General features: G+C 38.1%; 1 protein-coding gene across 1 annotated transcript; it reads right to left on the bottom strand.

Moving 5' to 3' along the window:
- Positions 1–3,468: 3,468 nt before the first annotated feature.
- LOC145463902 (DENN domain-containing protein 1B-like) lies at positions 3,469–17,633 on the bottom strand. Its single transcript, XM_081447727.1, has 24 exons — positions 17,216–17,633; positions 17,088–17,149; positions 15,641–15,684; positions 15,003–15,052; positions 14,760–14,867; positions 14,342–14,411; positions 13,511–13,603; positions 12,886–12,939; positions 12,488–12,549; positions 11,790–11,838; positions 11,580–11,629; positions 11,220–11,270; positions 10,847–10,892; positions 10,285–10,386; positions 9,625–9,750; positions 8,587–8,615; positions 8,000–8,072; positions 7,658–7,742; positions 7,164–7,213; positions 6,608–6,634; positions 6,225–6,326; positions 5,872–5,988; positions 5,414–5,674; positions 3,469–4,989 (listed from the first exon to the last, which is right to left on the bottom strand). The coding sequence occupies exons 1-24, from the start codon at positions 17,230–17,232 to the stop codon at positions 4,300–4,302; spliced, it is 2,418 nt and encodes an 805-aa protein (XP_081303853.1). The 5' UTR covers positions 17,233–17,633; the 3' UTR covers positions 3,469–4,299.
- Positions 17,634–18,535: the final 902 nt, after the last annotated feature.

Here is an 18,535-nt window from a genome sequence, read left to right as displayed (position 1 = left end):
GACCGCTTGTCACACATAAAATAACGTTTTGGTCCGCTAATTATTCAGCTTCTGTGGTATATACAAAAACAATTATTCACCTCAGTGTCACTGGAAGTGATGGATATCCACCACTATTCACCTCCACTACGGTGAATAATTGTTAATTATTGAAAACCCTGTATCAGGTCTGTAACAGCGCTGTATATTGCGTCATTTGCGGTCTCGCCAAAGGACGGATTATAAAATCCAAAGATTAACATTGAGATGTCTAATAAGTTATATCCATATATTTACTTTGTGGATTTTAAGAACGCATCGCTACGAAATTAATGTTAGCAATGTGGAGACTTGCTGTGCCAGATTTCACGTCTCTAAAAACAAGCCCATTATGGCTAACAGGATAGAGCGGAGGCTTACAGGATACCCGGAGGGGGGGGTTGGGGCGAGGAGACACTCCCGCATGAAAAGCTCGGACTAGATGCCTGCATTCTCGCTTAAGGGTGTAAGTCTCACTTAGCGTGTTCAGGCCAAACGCCACTATTTTTAGCTGTCAGAGTATCGTTTAGGATGTACCCGAAGAATAATAATGCTCTCATTTCCGTTTTCCGCTGCTCTCTCGAGTCCAGTCTACTATGCTAGCACAGGCTCCTTTTCCAAGCAGCGGCTGGTTTAAAGTGCTATCTTTTAGGAGACAAAGAAAGCTCGAGTCACGCCCAAATTATTCTCCTTTAGGTGTTTAATACAAATTTTCCGGCAAGCATAACTGACCTTTTCATATGGGAGTGCACATGCAGCCTGTTCCAAAAAAAATATATTTCCATATCCACTCTTTAAATGATTTTCAGCCACTTCAGTCCACCTCATCCTAAGTTTTATGTTCGCCGCATTAGGAAGACAGCTCGTTATTTCCCTAGCTTATTCCATCGTTTGTCAATTTTCTTTGGTTTTTGGTTTTTGGTATTCGAACCGTCGCGCCTAGACAATCGTAGATTTTCCCGATAATCTCATAAGCCCGGGTAATTGGATATATCCTAGCCACCAACCTGTCTAGTGATTCTGTGCATGGTCGACTCTGTGTTTTGTCTCCCGTTATCTATCGCCGTGTGTGTTATCCTGGCTTACGATGAATTCCGCAAACAGAACTGCGTTGTTTTCATGCCCTAATCCATGCACGTATTGCCCTAACCTGGACACCTGAGGGAAAGAGGAGTACAAGTCGACCAAAGGAGACAGAGGAGAACTGTAGAGGGAGAGAGGCAAAAGATGGGTTTTGGTACTTAGAATGAAGCCGTCACTGTTGCGAGAGACAGAAGAGATTGGAGGAGACAAGTCAATGGCCCTATTCTCCCAGAAGATAGCTAGGAACTATGATGATGATGAACTCTTCCTTTCCGCCATAAAAGATTTGTGAATTTTGTAGCGACAAACAGCGGCAAGCATGGGTTACTCTTCTATCCTCCTCCCATTTCTTCACTAGAAAAATCCCGTTATCTACTAATACCTTGGAGAATTACAGCATTTATCATGCGGTTTACCTCACGCCGCCGGTCAGTCGCTATATATTTCCCGTGAAAGAAAATCACGGGTATTTGGTGTAGACTGTGAACCATGAATGCACTAATCTCCTTTTCTTAGACTTGAACGTTATTTTCGCTCCACATCCAGTCTCTCAGGATGTCACGCGACCTATGATTGGTCAGTATTACAGGCTGTGTTTAACAGCGTGGTCGTTTTCTGCGTGCTTGACACGAAATGTTTTCCTTTCTTCTAAGGAAGAGAGATAACAAACACCATATTTTCTCGGTCCGTACTGAATAAAGCAAAGATCTAAACCCCAATAATAACGAGTACGTAAATATAGAGCTTGCCACTCAAGATCACTCAACGGCAGTTTTAAAAATAAATGGCAATAGAAATTCACTGAAGTGCGACCCCTTCCCACCCTGCTGCATGTGCTGAGGGCATCATTTGTTTGAAATATCGCTTAAGTGTAGGAAGCGCAAAATCTGTTTTACTGTACTTATGGCGGCGCAACTTGCTTCTTCAGGCGTTCATTTGGTTGGCGCGCAGCGCGTAAGAAAACAGCTGAGTGAAAAAAAGAAGAGAGAGACTTGGTACGAGGAGCCTTCCCGCGCCGCGCCTCTTCCCTATTTATTCATGCGCTATTTTTCGCGCTGCACCCCAACTAACTGAACGCCTGAACAGGCAAAGGCGCAACACATGCTTCGGCTATTCTATTAATGTAACCGCCGTTAGCTAAATATACACAAAAGCCAAGGAAATCGATGCAAACGACCGCCTTTATTTCTGATTATTCTTAATTGATAATTCATCTGTACATGTACCGTACCTTTTAAAAAAATCTCTCTCACACAGAATATATAATTAACACTCTAACGAGGTCATTTGTGGGGTCCAAAAGCCGATGGCAAACCAGTTATGTCGAGTAAACCAGTTACTGGTCCGTACAGCAGTAAAGATTCGTTATTTTAAATTTGGCAAAGTTAGCCGAATTCGTTTTTGTACCAGTCTATTAACTAGTGTGTTCATCGCGCTAAAGGAAACGTAGATGTCCGTAACACCTGAAGGAGCAATAAACGTGATATTTACTTAACCCGTCCACTCCAAGAGTCAACTGTCGAGTTAATTTAATGTTATTCTAATTATATGATGTGACTACTCAAATGAGAGCAATTAATCGAACGCCCAGGTGCTGCAGAGGTTTTTGTTTGCTTTTTGTTTAATTTCATACAAACTGAACTGGAGATTATTTTGCAACCTTAGAATAGGCCATATTCGTCTTCCCGGTATTGGGCTGGAACTAGCTTGTAATGGAGGCTCATGCGGGGGAATATCATTAAAAAGAGATTAATGTCAGTTGCGTTTGAAAAGACTCCCTGCATTAGCCTCAGTTACAAGCTAGTTCCAGTCCAATACCGAGACTACGAATATGGCCTATTGCAAACGCTGAAATACATTTCTGTTGTTTCTTGCACCCATGTTTTTGTCCGAATTATCTTAAAGGAAAAACAATCTGTACGTTACATGAACCTCACTGAAGCTATCATCAGCTTACCTCGGCCAGTGGAAACGCGCCTGAGTTCTCTTAACAGCCGAGGTTAATAAGCACTTAATGACTGGCCCCAAGGGAAACACTGCGTTTTGCTTCCCCGAGACCCTCAATGTTGAACATTGCTGAGGTCATGGGGCCCAGCCATTAAGTGTTTTGTTTTACCTCCCAACTCAAAAATAGGAAACAAACTGTGAAAAAATTATTTGCTTGACGCCAGCTGGCACAACAAATTTGCCGCGGTTTCAAGGAGCACGACCTGATCACGTGCCTGTCGAAAGTTAAAGGGAGTTAGTGAGTTTTGACCCATGACACGTGACACGTTCCCCTCCAGTCGGAAAACGATTTGAGCTGGGAGGTAAAACAAAATCAATTGGTCTTTTTTTTTACCACTCAACAAAACAAATGAGGAAAATAAAAATATTTCATTTGTAATAAAAATACTACATTTATTAATCCTTCAGTGCTAGTAGAAATACACGTAGCCAATAGATACTTTCCAAAGAGGGAAAAGAAATTTATTTAATTATGGACATTTACTGGCACATTGAGACAGCCTTGTCTGGTTGATGAAGTTCTACTTTCTCATAACTTGCCTACTCAATGACGTTTCAGAGCAGTATGGAGAAACAATCGATTCATCACTTTTAGGCCTCAAATGGCGTGAAACGACATCACGGGTATATATTTTATTCTTAACAAGAAAAAAACTTTTCGTAAGTTATAGTACAACGGTTTGTTGTGAATGCAATACCAGATTGCATCTTAAATTTGTACCACAAAACTACAGTGGCCTTGTCTTAAAAGACAAACTGATCTTTCTGTGTCGAGATTGTCCAATCACTCCTCGAAACGATTAAAACTTTAAAACATATAGCAAACGTGTTCCCGAAGATTTCTACACGCCACTGACCTCAAAAATACTAGTAGTAAATTTCATTCAAATATAGAACCGACGAAAATTGACATAATTCCTTTTTAGATCCTTATAATTATTTCTCAATAAAATTCGCTTGTTAACTACAATATTACTACGAGCTCGAGTTGTTCAACCAAGAATCGCTAGGTGACCATCGATATCGCCAAATATTTAAACTGTTTTAGAAGAAATTTGCCGTGGTGAAAAGAATTATTTTATTTTTATTTTTACATTATAAATATTAGGTATGAGAACACGCGAGCAGCCAATCAGATCAGACTCGAATCTCCCCCACGACAAATTTCTACTCCTTCATATATTAGCTACATCAATCAAAACTAACCCAACTTTGCTGGGAATTACAAGTCTTACTTGGATTCTCACAATGGCTCTCTTCTGTATTAATATCTAAATTTCGTGTAAGCAGCGCTTGATTGTTCTTCGGTACATTATCATAAGGCCCACTGTCTCTTCTTATTTCCAGGCGTGATAAATCCACAGCCCCTATATGATTTTGAGCTTTTAAATTCTCTTGGAGTTCAGACTCTTTTCCTTTATTTTCCACATTAAAGTTTGTTTTCATGTTACTCTGTCCACCAGTACCGAGTGGAAGCGAGTTAATGTCCGTATCCGAAAACAAAAACTCTTGCGCATCAACAGGAAGCGACGCCATTGTATCTTGTAACAATGACAACGACACCGGTCTCAATGGAGATATAGAGTCCTCTGTTTGTGCGCTTTCTAATAAGGCGTCTACTGACACCTGAGGCTTTTTCTGGACAGATGGTCTCTTTGGTACTGGAGGCTTCGTCCGAGACGGTGATGACTTACTCCGCTCTAGCGACACATCACTGCTCTCCGATGTTCGCCTCGCCGAGCTTGTGCGTCGTATGCTAGTGTTCAGCTCCTCAACGCTGAAAGTTCCAGAAGGCGTGACGACGCCTGTAGAGCCGTCGTGTGTTTGAGTTTGTTCTATTCGATTTGAATCTTCACTAGATGCATCTAAGAAAGCTAATTCCTGTAAAAAAAAAAAAAAAACAGCAGATCATGTGTATACACATTGTATAGAAGTGAGCTGCTGTTTCAGTTGCTCTTTAAACGCACTGACATATAACACGTGGGAGGTGCGGTAGCGTAATTGTCAGTAGGTACGACATCCGATCGAGGGGTCCTGGTTCGAGCCTTGGCCGGGGTTACTGTGCTATGTTTTTGGGTAAGACACTTTACTCTCACCTTGCCTATCCCCCCCCCCCCCCCACGTGTATAAATGAGGGTAACGCTGGGGGTAGCCCTGGGTGGACTAGTGTCCCATCCAGGGGGAGGGGGAAGGGGGCGAAATGTACTCCTAGTCACTTCATGCAAGAAACCCTAGGCAAGTACTGGGAATATTAACCACAGAAACCTAGGGTAAGTGTCATATCGACTGGTGTTATTTTGCTCACCTTTAAATCTGTTGATCCCTGGGCACTCTCATTTTCATTTGAGTTGTTTGGTTTATCATCCAATGAGATAAGTTCACCCACAAGAGGCTCCACCGTTAAATGAGGGGCACTGCGCCGAGTCACTAGCTTAGGAGATGATTTGCCTTCTGCTGTCGAAATGGCGCCAGTGCGAGGACGCCTGGCAGAAGCACTGTAGGGCTTGGGCGGAGGAGGTCTGGGAGGGCGCTCTTTCGCGCCACTTTCGATTTTGATTTTTGCAAACTAAATTAAATAAAGGAAACAACAAAGAAATCAGTAATAACCTCGCCATACTTTGACATCGCAGTAGGTTTCGTATAACTTCGAAAGCAGTTCAGCATCTTCCGTTTGATTTGCTTTGATACAAATCTTCAAGATTAGATCAAAAACAGTGAAGGGGCATCTCTGTATAAAACGGACGTCGACCATCACTTTCTTACCTCAGAAGGTGAAATCGTTCTTCTTTTGTTGAAAGGGGACAGTTTGTGCATTGAAAACGGTTTGACGTCTGGGTTAGTGTTGGCTCTCTTCTGCTCTCCTTCAAATTCCTCCTCTTCCTACAAACAAAGTTCAGTTACAAACATTGGCTGGATGAATTTCTCCTTACAAGGGCGTGCTACTAAACGTCCAGTGGGGGTTAGTGCGTGATTGCTCTAACATACTCAGAGGAAGAAGGCTTTCTTAAAAAAAAAAGAAAAAAAAACATAAAAACAACCTCCAAGCACAACAGTGGACAACTGAAGTCCTCTTCTTTCTCAATGAAAAGACAATCGCATCTAACATGTTATAATACCTTGCCCTTCAGTTTGTCCTCCAAGTCAGCTTTAACCGACTTAATTCCACTCTTCACGGTTTTCCAGCCGCTCTTGCACTGTTTTTTAACCATTTTCTCCGTCTGAGCAAAACAAAGAACATTCCAAATTATTATTTCATAACTGACAATCTACTTTTTGACGCGTTTACTTAAAAATGTCAACTAGTACCCAATGCTCTGTCTCGCGAAAACACGTGCGGGTCAGGACGGCAACTGCAGCTGCACACAAAACACTACCAACGGATGGGTTGAAACATGCCGGACACCCAAGCGCGTTAAGTAAATTTTTGGCAGAAAGAAAGAAAACTTCGCTAGAATCATTTCTAACATTTCTTGCGATGAACTAAAAGTTGTTAGTTTACCTTGTCAAGGAATGCTCCGCCGGATTTCTGTAAATATAACACAGAGTATCAACATCAAGTAAACAACTAAACGGCAGTAAACAACACTTCTAACGATTGTTGGTCTTTTACAATAACAGACTGTGTGTTTGTCAGAAATCAAATAAAACCAAACTCAGAGCAATCATATTAAAGAGCAAATCACAGCGAACTTAAGCAACACAATGAACCAATAAGAACTCAAAGCAAATACGCGCCACCGGCGCCAAGCGCGGGAAAAACGTAGTTCTCGATCCAATTTGCGATTGGTTTCGATCTTGTATCTGACTGGTTTAAAATAGCTAGTTGGCGTGAGTGTTTTGAAACTGCAATCTAAAATTAAAAAATTAAACCAAAGTAATTACAGAGTACTCGCCACACAAATATCAGAACCAATCTTTCCGTTTCCGATGCATTAATTCTGTAGTTCGCGCTATGTTTACAGCCGGCTCATCCAATATGGAGGAATAAAAACGCGAACTGTTCTCCCAGCGAAGAAACAGAAGATTACAGATAAGTCTTGTTATAAATTTCTTACCACAGTCTCTTTCATCCAAAATTGGTATTGTGACTTCCAGCTTCCTTTATCTGCAAGAAATTATACATAATTATTTTCTCAATATACATCGAAAACATTTCTCCAAAGGCCTGTTTTACTCCGGTGGCCGGACAAGAACATTCATTATCAAATATACTTCGTTATCAGCTGGGGTGGGAAAAAGTTACGCAAGCCATATCAAGACTGGTTGCAGCTTTGCAGCTCATTGGTTAATAAGATAATACATTTACTCTGATTGGCTCCAACATTTTGCACACTGTTTATGAACCAATCTCCCCAGTTAAACAACTCAAAATGAGAGTGACACAAGTTAATCAAGCGCTCCAGCAAAGAGAGAGATTTTACATTAGGCTTAGAGAGAGCATACGTGTTTTCCGGCTCTTGGTTCACCCGCCGAAAAAAACATTACATATTGGCCAGAAAATAATTAGAGTTAAAAAAAAAAGAGCCAGATAAAATGCTAATTTACTTACTTTCAGCTTGCAGACCGATCTGTTCTTCAAATGCATCATTAAATCCTCTTCCATCATTTAACATGTCCAGCCTTTCTGCAATAAACTGCAAATAAAAATAAAACAAATTTCAATGCCTACATCGAAATATATTGTATTCAAAGGCGTCAGATTCATCATCAATTAGAAATTTAAAGTTCAGTTACAATCTGTGATAACAACAACGCGCGTGATATTAACATGCTTGTAATAGACGACAAAAGAGTAACGGAAATCGCTTAATTATCAGATCTAGGATAGCTCCCTACTCAGTCACTACGCTGATCAATACGAAAACAAGCGCATAAAATATTAAGCCATTACCTGCTCAAAGATCTGTAGCTGAAGAATGAACTCCAACAGCTGTCTTGTACTGTTTGATTTCGCCTGAACAAATCTATGACAACAAACAGAAATATTACCATTTACACTAAAAAAGGCCACGACAGTGGAACCTCCCGTAAGCGACCACCCAAAAAGCCAGGTATATGTGATCGCTTACGAGAGCGAAGACCATATTGGGACAAAATTTTGTCTCACTAGCATATTGTACCTATGGAGACTTACCACATGTTTTAAACGTTTTATTCACATGAAACGTCAGTTTCGAGAAAAAATATGGTACTTCCCGTTAGAAATTTCCTTCTCTTGTACTATCCAGGAATGCGATAATGTTACAACACCTTAAATCCAATTTCCACTCTATTATCCGTCAAGTGGTCGCTTACGGGAGGTTAAGAACAAAAGAAAATCTCAAACTTTTAGTTCTAAAAGTGGTCACAGTCGCTTACAGTTTTAAACTTAATTAATATATTTCTTAACAAAATAGTACAATACACTACAGTTAAGTCATTGTTGCAGCTCAATGTAGATCAAATGCAGGTTATAATTAACAAACACAAAGTACTCACACGTCTCTATCAAAGAAGATCTTCTCGCCCTAAAGTTGAACAATAAGCACAAAACAAAATCTTAGAACCACTCAATCAGCTACACAAGAGACAGAAGGAACAGAGTGGGCAGATTTTCAAAACAAATAATTAACTCAATATTTAATCACTTAAGTTCTGCCACACTTGAATTTGGTTTGAGACCAGATGAGTTTGTTTTAGTCTGTGCAGCAGTATACATCAACTGCGTCTCTGCAATGTCCAGCAATGAGTTCAAAAGAACAAAAAATACCAACAGGTTACAGATTTAGCTAATGCTACATCCAAACGTCATTTTCTCATCTTAGAGTATGTGCACACATCGCAACGAAAAAAACCCTGAAAAACTGAAAACTGAAAACACATTATCACTTGGTTGCAATTTAGCCCTTAAAGGGGCTCAGTCACCGTTTGCGCATATTGAAAAGTTTAACCTCAGTTTTTCAAATTTGTCGTTTGTAATCCATCTTAATCTTCTCCATCCTTAGCCATCCTTGTTCCTTTATGGTTTATCATTATCTCTTTGGTGTTTTTCTGTCTTATTAAACTGTTATTTTCATGTTTCCTACCATTTAAAGGTAATCTTGTATGTGGCCAAAATAACTCAAAATACCATGACTGAGCCCCTTTAAAATATACCGCATGCAATTTTCTCATACAAACAAGCCGTTTGTCAACATTGACAAACGGCTTGATGGGGTTAAATTAGAATCGACTAAAAGAGTGTTTTTTCATAAAGGGGCAGATACTTTCAATAATTGTATATGAATCTAGTTCCAGTCTTTTTATCTCTTTTTATATGTATTTTTTCAGATTTCTTATAAAGCTTTTTAGATTTTTGCATATTTTATACTTTATTTTATTAATTATTTATTTGTTTATTTTTACGAAGGACCCATGTTGATAGTAGTTCTTATAATTGAAATGGTCATCCTGCATAAAAATGCTTATTTATTATTAGTATTTTATTATTGTGGCAATGAAAACTAAATTGAAATAGTTGTTAAAGTGTACACTTACAGGTTTGAGTCGCAAGGCATCTCTGTAACCTCCAATAAGTGACACCATGGCACAAAGAAATGCCCTGGAGACATTGTCATCAATTGGATAAACAGGTTTCTTGAGAGTGTTCTTTAGAGTATACACCTAAAATGCAAGAACAAGCATTTTTCTGTAAGGTTATAATGGTCATAAATGAATTCCAAAACATACTCTTAATTTTGATTCAACCGTTTTTCATTGTGGGTCTTTTCAAAATATTCCACAAAGACACCTGACCCAGTTACAAGAGGTGTATAGTGGCCCCATGTTTAGTGCAATCCACTCCAGATTGAGAAGTCTGGGTCCAGCCCTGGCTGAAGTCATTGTGTTGTGTTCTTGGGGAAGACAGTTTCCTCTCAAAATGCCTCTCTACTGGTAAATTATATGCTGGGGGTTAGGGTAACCCTGCGATGGACTAGCATCCCTTCCAGGGGGAGTACAAATACTCCTAAACATGTCACGCTACAGAAACTGGAGATAAGCATCCGCCTGATGTGCTACTTGGCCTCGTATGCAGACTTAACCTTACTCAACCCAGTGCCCAAAACTTACAGTAAGGCAACATGCCAAACATCCATAAGAGAAAATCATGTTATTATGAGAAGGCAAATTTCAAATGCACAACTATGACTGACTTACAGCATCGGGTGGCAGCTGTGAAATATCATCAAATGGACTCTCCACTATATTTGTATCAGCATCAAAAATTACAACTTCATCTAGTGGCATTTGACGCACTTTCTAAAGAAACACAATGACAGACAAAAATTATAACAAAACCTTAAAACATGACATTAAGCCTCTACAACATGTACAACAATTCTATTATAATATTACAGACATGTATACATGTGTGTATTATAATAGTCTAGCAGACACCCAGACATGCAACAGGAATGAAGAAAATCATCGTAAATATATGTCAGAATATGCTCTAATCTACTACTAACATCAGCTAGCATTATAAGAAGAATCCAGAATCAGGTACTATGAAAATTGGTGCTACACACTTAGATTACATTAAATTGCTTTAGACTTCATTCAAAGTACCCTGTCAAAGAAGTTACAAATATACTGTACAATAGATACATAAGTGGAAAATTTAACAGGCTCCAGATTAAGGTCATGCCATGCTGTCAAGTGTCATAGGAATTACAAACTAATTACTATTGGTAATAATTTAGAACTATTTTCCACATACCGGCATTAATGATGCATGCACTCCCACCAAGAATGGCATTGGTGCACTATCATGAAAATAAAACAGATATTTCATTATACAACAGTTAAGCTGGATATCAAACACCTAACCACCCTCCTTTCCCTCAAAAAATTGACCCCCAAAACTAATTCAACTGAATACAAAAGGCAAAAATCCTTCTAACAATAAAACCCTCAGAAATAAATCCATTAGATTTATTATTCTGGAATTTTTGTTTCATATTGCTTTGCTCTTCAAGGGTCTAGACTTGGTCAGATTACAGATAATCTCTTCCCAAAAAATTATTACAATGATAAACTAATGATGTAAACTTGTGTGAATGGCATGATCGATCAGCAGTAGTTTCGCTTACCAACAGTAGTCTAAGAGGTGTGGAGGCACAATGGGAACAAACATGTGTTGCCTGGAAATCACAAACAAAAACAAGTCAATATCAGTAGCATCTGTAAATACTGCAAATAATGAAATCATTTAATATTCATTTCCTAAGGCATGCATGCATGCATATGTTTTGCTGTGAACTTGAAGAACTTGAAACTACATGTAGAAAAATGCAATTGCAAGTCTGTTGCAAAAACCATTGCAAATCCTGTTTCTAATTAACACACAATTTTTGCTACATTTTCATCTCATACTGACAGTACAACTCAAATAAATAATTCAATAAAGTGAAAGACTTCAGTTTAGAGCTGAAAAGATCCTCAGAACTTACCAATACATTGGATACAACAGAGATGCCGCACCATATGTACAAGCAGTCAGCTAAAACAAAAAAAAATATTTCAGTAACATAACGCCTACAATCTATATTCTCCTTTGCTATTCCACAAATCAAGATGAGTACCAACAAATTCCTGCATGTAAAACAGTGCAAGTGCTCTCAATTAATTTGACTTTCCTTCCATGCTACAAGTATACTTACTAAATTTAGCTTCTTGGATGTCACGATTATTCGCCTCTCAAAGAACATACTGAAAAATGGAATGCCGTAAAGCACTATTAATATTACGCTAAGTTTAATTGCCAGTCTTGCAATATACAGTAGTCTAATACATTATGATAATAAAACCTCTTTGGCAATGAAATTAAGATGAATCCTTAGAGTTAACTTTTTTGACCCACAGGTGGCATTGAGCTTTGTAAACACCCCGAGAAACAGGTTTATATGTACATAAGACAATAAATTATTACAAAAATGTTATATGACACTACAGTGCCAGCCAAACGTAAGTTGACAGTCTCAACTTGAAACTTGATAATCAATCCCTGAGAACTGAGAATCGAGTTTTGAAACACAAGTTTTGAGTCTCAAGTCTTGAGTTTCAAGTCTTTAGTTTCTAGGGGACACCGGTGAATAGGAAATGAGTTATTTCTCAAATACATAACAATAGCAATCACAAATAAATGAGAAGATAAGTTCTTTGTTTCTTTGTTTTCTTGACTCAAAACTTGAACACCTCAACTCAAAACTCAAACAAATTGACTCAAAACTCAGTTTTGGCGGTTCAAGGATCGGGCATCAAGTCAGGTCATTTGAATTTCGAGCGAATGTCAACTTAAATTTAAGTAGTACTGTACATGCATGAATAGTACATTACGAGGCATAATAAATAATCTTACCTGGCAAAAATACAAATCATGTTAGATGGCTCCACAGCAGCAAAGTAATCAGTTAAGTTCCTCTGCATAATAGAAAAAAATCATTTCTTTAAGAAAATAATTTCCCATTTTATTACCGGTAAAAATGCTTTTCAATATTAGTTGACTTAATATCTGACTTTCATTCAGGACATTTAAAACCCTACATTACATTAATTCCTGGAAACTTAATGGTTAGAAAATGATCAATATATCTAGAGAGAATTATATTTTCTTAGGGGGAAATTGTTTCAAAAATATGTTAATTTAAGACAAATTTAGTGGTTGAGAGTTTTAAATTCCAACAACTGCATAGTCAAATCTCTTTGTTGCATGTAACTGTTACAGTACAAGGAATGAAGGATTTAATATTTACTTACATCATCTGGTATGCTTGGCAGCTTAGTATTGTCTGGTACAACAAAGGAAAAGTCCTAAATATGTAATAAAAACACCATAAGATACATGTATATCTACACGTATTTGCTGCTTCGTCATCAGTGCTAGATAAAGCAGCACACCTACAAAGTTACCAGCTAGTCCTGTGGCTACTGATTCAAGCTTTCAGCCTCATTACGAGGTGTACATGTAGTTTGAGGTACGAATATACAGTAGTCTTCAGGGCTGCCATTAAGTTTTAAGTCACCCATAGCCTCGTTCTCCACACTTGTAGCAAACTTGTTACTTTGCGGTTGAATCCTATCAACAACAAGCAATTTCACCCATAGAATCAAGGGAAAATGAAGCATACTCAGCCATAACAGGTTGACAGCCCTGGTCTTGTTTGATTGTGTAAGGATAACAGATTTCCCTGTCAGGCTGGAGAATTTTATTCAAAGGCATGTATCCATCATTTGCCAGATTTAAGCATGTAATTAATATTTCAGTTGACAGTAAGGCCAATGAGAGAGGACTTTCAAAGGGTAATATACAATGGCTCTGTTACGTGCTAAAGAGCAACTGGAAAGAGATTTTCTTTGGAGCCTGACTTGGATAAACACTTACTCTTTTACTATCCACTGTGATGGCTAAGGGAGAACCTGGTGTTGGAGGTGACTGGCTTAAGAGCTGATTCAGTATAGGAAGAATTGAATTAACCTAAAAACACAAACAGAAATGTTTCTTGTCAGCACATTCACAGCAACAACAGTCTTAGCTTTAGTGGAGGAGGGGAATCTGGCCTAGGTAATAACTTTTTGATGGTACCAGTTCCTTTGTAAAAGACATAGAGACATCCATTCCAGTCACAGACATTGAAGGACCTCACAGGTTTCTGCTGCATTAAGCAATTACATTGTAGGAGTACTTTTACCCCCTCCCCCACCCCACCCACAATGGGATGCTAGTTCATTGCAATTCTACCCAGCAGCAAGAAATTTGCATAGTGCACAAAGAAATTCACGTATGATAGTTCTAAAGGTGTTTTGCAGTTGGTTCAAGGCAACTTTTTTTTTTTTTGGAAAAATCTTTTAGGAAGTTCAACATACAGAAGTACTGCAAAACATTAAGTAAGAATTTTATTTTTCAAGCCTGAAAACTGGTTTTCTTTGCACCCTGAACACTGTGAACAAAGTAGTTTACTGTAAGTGTCTTATCCAAGAACACAACGCAATCATCCCACTCGATTATGACCATGCACCAATCCATACAGCTCTTATTGAAACACTCCCTACATTAGAGACACCTCACAAAAAGGCCAGTTAATTCTGCCACAGGTTTGCCTCTGCACCTTTTGTCGTCTACATGTAACTTATCTGGAGCAAATACAAACTGCATAGACTATATCTGATATGCAAATAATGAGCTCATACATGTATCTAATATAAGATTATTTACCTCATTTGCTCTCTTCAAATCTGCAATCCTGTTCAAAAGCTCATAAAAGATCTTGAACCATGGCAAATAGCTGAAACAAGTATAGGATGGCAATCAAGTTGATTACTTACTAAATACTAAGATGTTTACAACCCACATAGCATGAGACTAACATGAAAGAAAAACCATTGTTATCAAAACCTGAAAATACTGAAAATATATATGAGATGACTGATCTGGAGCATTCAGAGAAACATAAGTGGACTGTACAGAAAATGTAAAGTCCTGTGAAATAAATAACTAGTTTTTTTGTTTTTTTTTTTTTGTAAAAAAAAGAGAGAGAGAAAGAAAGAAAAAGACAAAGATCTCAGGAAACAGATAGAAAATGTCAGAAATTATTAAAACAAGCAGTTGTATAAGTACAATGTATCATATTTACCTTAGAATGCAGAGACAAGTCTTTACTTCAGGAGAATAACGACAAAACCCAAATCTATATTTGCCTTCTATATCAGTAAGAACAAATGTGTAGTGTTGAACAGCTTCCCTGTGGAAAAAAAATCAATTCAACTTGTATTTACAAAAAAACGCAAAATTAAACAAAGGTGAAGTGTGGTCATCTACTAACAAGCAGTATATACATTTACAATGAATTATCAATTAACATGCAAAGTGTACTTACGAGCTTGAGACACAGGGATAACAAAACTGAGGAATTGCCTTCAGTGCTTCCTGAAGGATTAAAACAAATTAATTTTTATTAACTAAACAAACCTTTCTTTATATGCCTACTATACTAAGAAACTCACAGTGCCCACTACAATTTGCAGGCCAGGGTCATCAACCTAAAGAAGGACAAGGTTAACCTTTCAACCATGCATGCTTTAAGTTGATAAATGAAATGGGGACATTCAAACTTTCTATGGGATATTAGATGGCACTCTCCTAGGGGGAGGGGGTCTGGGAGAGAACATAAGGAAGGACAGAAGACTGTTTCTACTGTCTTGAGTGCAAACTTATTTGGAGATCTCCAGTCTCAGTCTAGGATCTAGGCTTTCTGCTAATCTAAGATTTTACCTTAGTTTAACTATTTAAACAGTGATCATCCTCAAGATACTTGGACACTCAGTACGATAAAATCCCGCCTTAAAAAGACACATTATAATTATAATTATACACAAGAATAAAGCAAAACAATCGTACCATGGATAGAGATATACACCCTCTGCAGAAAGACTATGGGATAGCCTCTAATAACTGGGCTAATAATGGAAAATGCATTCTGGATCATTCTAAATTCAATTCACATTAGACACCTACTTTTTCATCAAAGTCTGTAGGATGAATAAACTTTGTTTCTGGACCTGTAAAAAAATATCAGACGTCAAACGACATCAGTTTTTTGCATAATTCCTGAGAATAAGTCCTTCACCAATCAGAACTAAATACTGGGTTTCTACTGACTAAAGAGAAGGCACTTGTCATTTACAGGTAGCTCACTAAGATAAATTAAATAAAGATCTATTCCACAACTGGAGATAAGCATTTTCACATTTACCACAAACATCTATTTTCCTTCAAATGCAAATCAAAAGGCAGGTATTTTAACACCTACCTTTCAAATGAAACTGCATGCATAAATTACCAGGAAATGAATGTATAGTTTACATTTATGTACTTCAAGTATAATGCATAGGCTTGGCTCTGATTCCACCTAATGTTGTATATGTGTTGTAGTGGACTAGTTTAATATTATGGAAGGAAACATTTTATAGAATGATTTAACTGGTCATCTCTACAATGACAAGGGTTCAGTCATATTCTGTCATCGATAATTAGTGCATTAAATTTGTCTTTGCAATGCTTTAACTTAAAAGAGGGGGGCATTTTGGACAAAATTCAGTCCCTGAAGACAGTAAAACTATTGTTATAAATTATTATGAAAGCAACGAGGAATTCGGAAAAAGGAAAACAGAGACACATATTAAGTATAAACAAAGCAGTTTTTCAGAACCTCACTAGATATATTTTTTTCAATTAACGGCACATAACCACATCACGAAACATTATCGTTGTAATTTTGTAACTAATGCAAGCCAGTGAGCAAGCAAGTGAAGAGAAACATAATACGACATGAGGAAACCAAGCAAGAATTTGGAAAGTCCCATCATGTGAAATCATGCATTGAGCAATCCAAAAAATATAAACATGAGATCGTGATAAGAGGAAGCAGGGTTTACCCAAGCTTATAATATTTTAACCCAATTTGCTTATGTACATCATTGTACACTGGATGGTGTTTTGTGTTTCCATTCAAATACCCGAAACAAGTAAACCTAACATGTGATGTCACGTACTTGAAAGCTTTTAAAAAAGTTATTGGTGTTAATGCCTCGGAAGTACAGCTAAATTTATGTATGCACTTTTCAAAATTCTTTAGGTACGGTTACTTAAACACTTCAGATAGACTGAGCAAAGAGTTATTGCAAAAGTTAAACAGAGTGAAGGTCATAAAGGACAACAAAGGTCATGCATAAGAACGTAAATCCAAATTTCTATTTAAAATCACGCTTAAGCTACCAAAGATAAGCTAATTTCCTTCCAAATGATCAACGTTATATGGGCTTTTACACGTCTTCTTCGACAAGCTAAGTAACAGATAATAACAAATGAAAGGGCCATTTAAAGTATGGAGTCCGTTACATTTGATTTGCCGCACAGAATCGAACTCTTGTAGGTTCAAAATTGAAATGTGTACACTACCTACCCTCACAATCTGTCGGGGAAGCGACTTCCAAAAAGCACTCAAAAATTCTCTCAGGAGAGGGCCTGAATACAAAAAACCATCAATCATAATCAAGAAATTTTCCTTTAGCACATGAAGCAAATTCATACCTTAACCTAGAGCCCATTTCGTGTACAAAATCCAAAGTCAAAAAGTGAACTTCATATCATTCAACCGGCCGCCATGATTGTGTATGTGCCACTTCCGATCGGATTGCGCTTGCGTCATTCTGGCCGGGGAGAGGAAGTGGGAGGTAACGGAAGGGGCACCTGAACGGGGTCACTATTATTTGTGCCTCCTCGATTAGCTAACAATTGAATTTTTGAGCATTGCGTGTTGAATTGCATTTGCACGCCTCGAAAAAATTGAGCATGGAGAAAAGCAAAGATTAGGAATGAAATTAACAGGCTCGCCTATAGTTCACTTTCTAAGACATTGGCGCTGTAGTGTTTCGACATCAATAACGGCATCACTGACTCAGCAACGACCTTTGACCGAGATGGTTTATTTCTCAGAAGTTTCTTTGATTTAACTTAAGTCTAAATGTTAGGTATAGGTAAATTTTCGATTTATTTTTCCATCTGAAAGGTGACAGGCTCGTACTTTGTGGCGTAGCTGTATAACTGATTCTTTTCAACAAACTTTAAGGCCACGTATCACTTTAATAGCTGTAAGACGTCTGCGTACAAACGTGAGGAAACTTAAGGACAACACTGTCCCCTCACAATGAATTAGTTAGAATGCATACCTGAAGAATTCATATATTTGTTTCCCTTTTCAACTGACCCATAACTGCAGTCCTTTTTAGGTGAAATGTAGATAAACAGGCATCCACGGATGGTGAAGAAATTTATGTTATGCAGGTAAACGACACCTCGCCTGAAATACCACACAAAATTCGATATGGGTTCTTTTTGATTGATGCTCATGTTAGCCACGGAACTAATTCATAAAAACAGCCAATATATACACAGTAACAACAAGGAATTAACGTGTTATTCGGTTCACCCTCCGCCTCCGCTTCCCTCCCCCCACCTCCCCCGGTCCCCCACCCACGCGACTCTCGGCCTCTCAGCCTTTCAGTTCTATGAGCGCTCTTATCTGAAACTTATTAGGCAAAAGTCCTTACGTTAAATGTTGCCGAGCTCAAATGTGAGATAAAAGATAGTTAGGGCGGCGGTTTCAGTTTTCTATTTTCTTCTTCACCCGATAAAGTCGTCCTCCACGAGATTTGTGCCCCTTTACCCTTGTGATGCCATTTAAAATCCTCTAAATTATTTTTAATTTATCGGAAACAAGCTAATTTTAGCAATTAAATGGACCTTTTATGTTATGGTTTCATCGCAAATAACTGAGCTTAAAACTTCAGTCGACGTGCCAAGTGGTTTTCCGTAAGCTTCTGTCACGTGTGTTGAAATTTGGGCGAGTTT

Source organism: Orbicella franksi, chromosome 1, assembly GCF_964199315.1.
Source record: "Orbicella franksi chromosome 1, jaOrbFran1.1, whole genome shotgun sequence".
In the NCBI taxonomy this organism is placed as follows: domain Eukaryota; kingdom Metazoa; phylum Cnidaria; class Anthozoa; order Scleractinia; family Merulinidae; genus Orbicella; species Orbicella franksi.
Note: the sequence above shows the minus strand (reverse complement) of the source record. Positions and strands in the feature narration are given on the sequence as shown.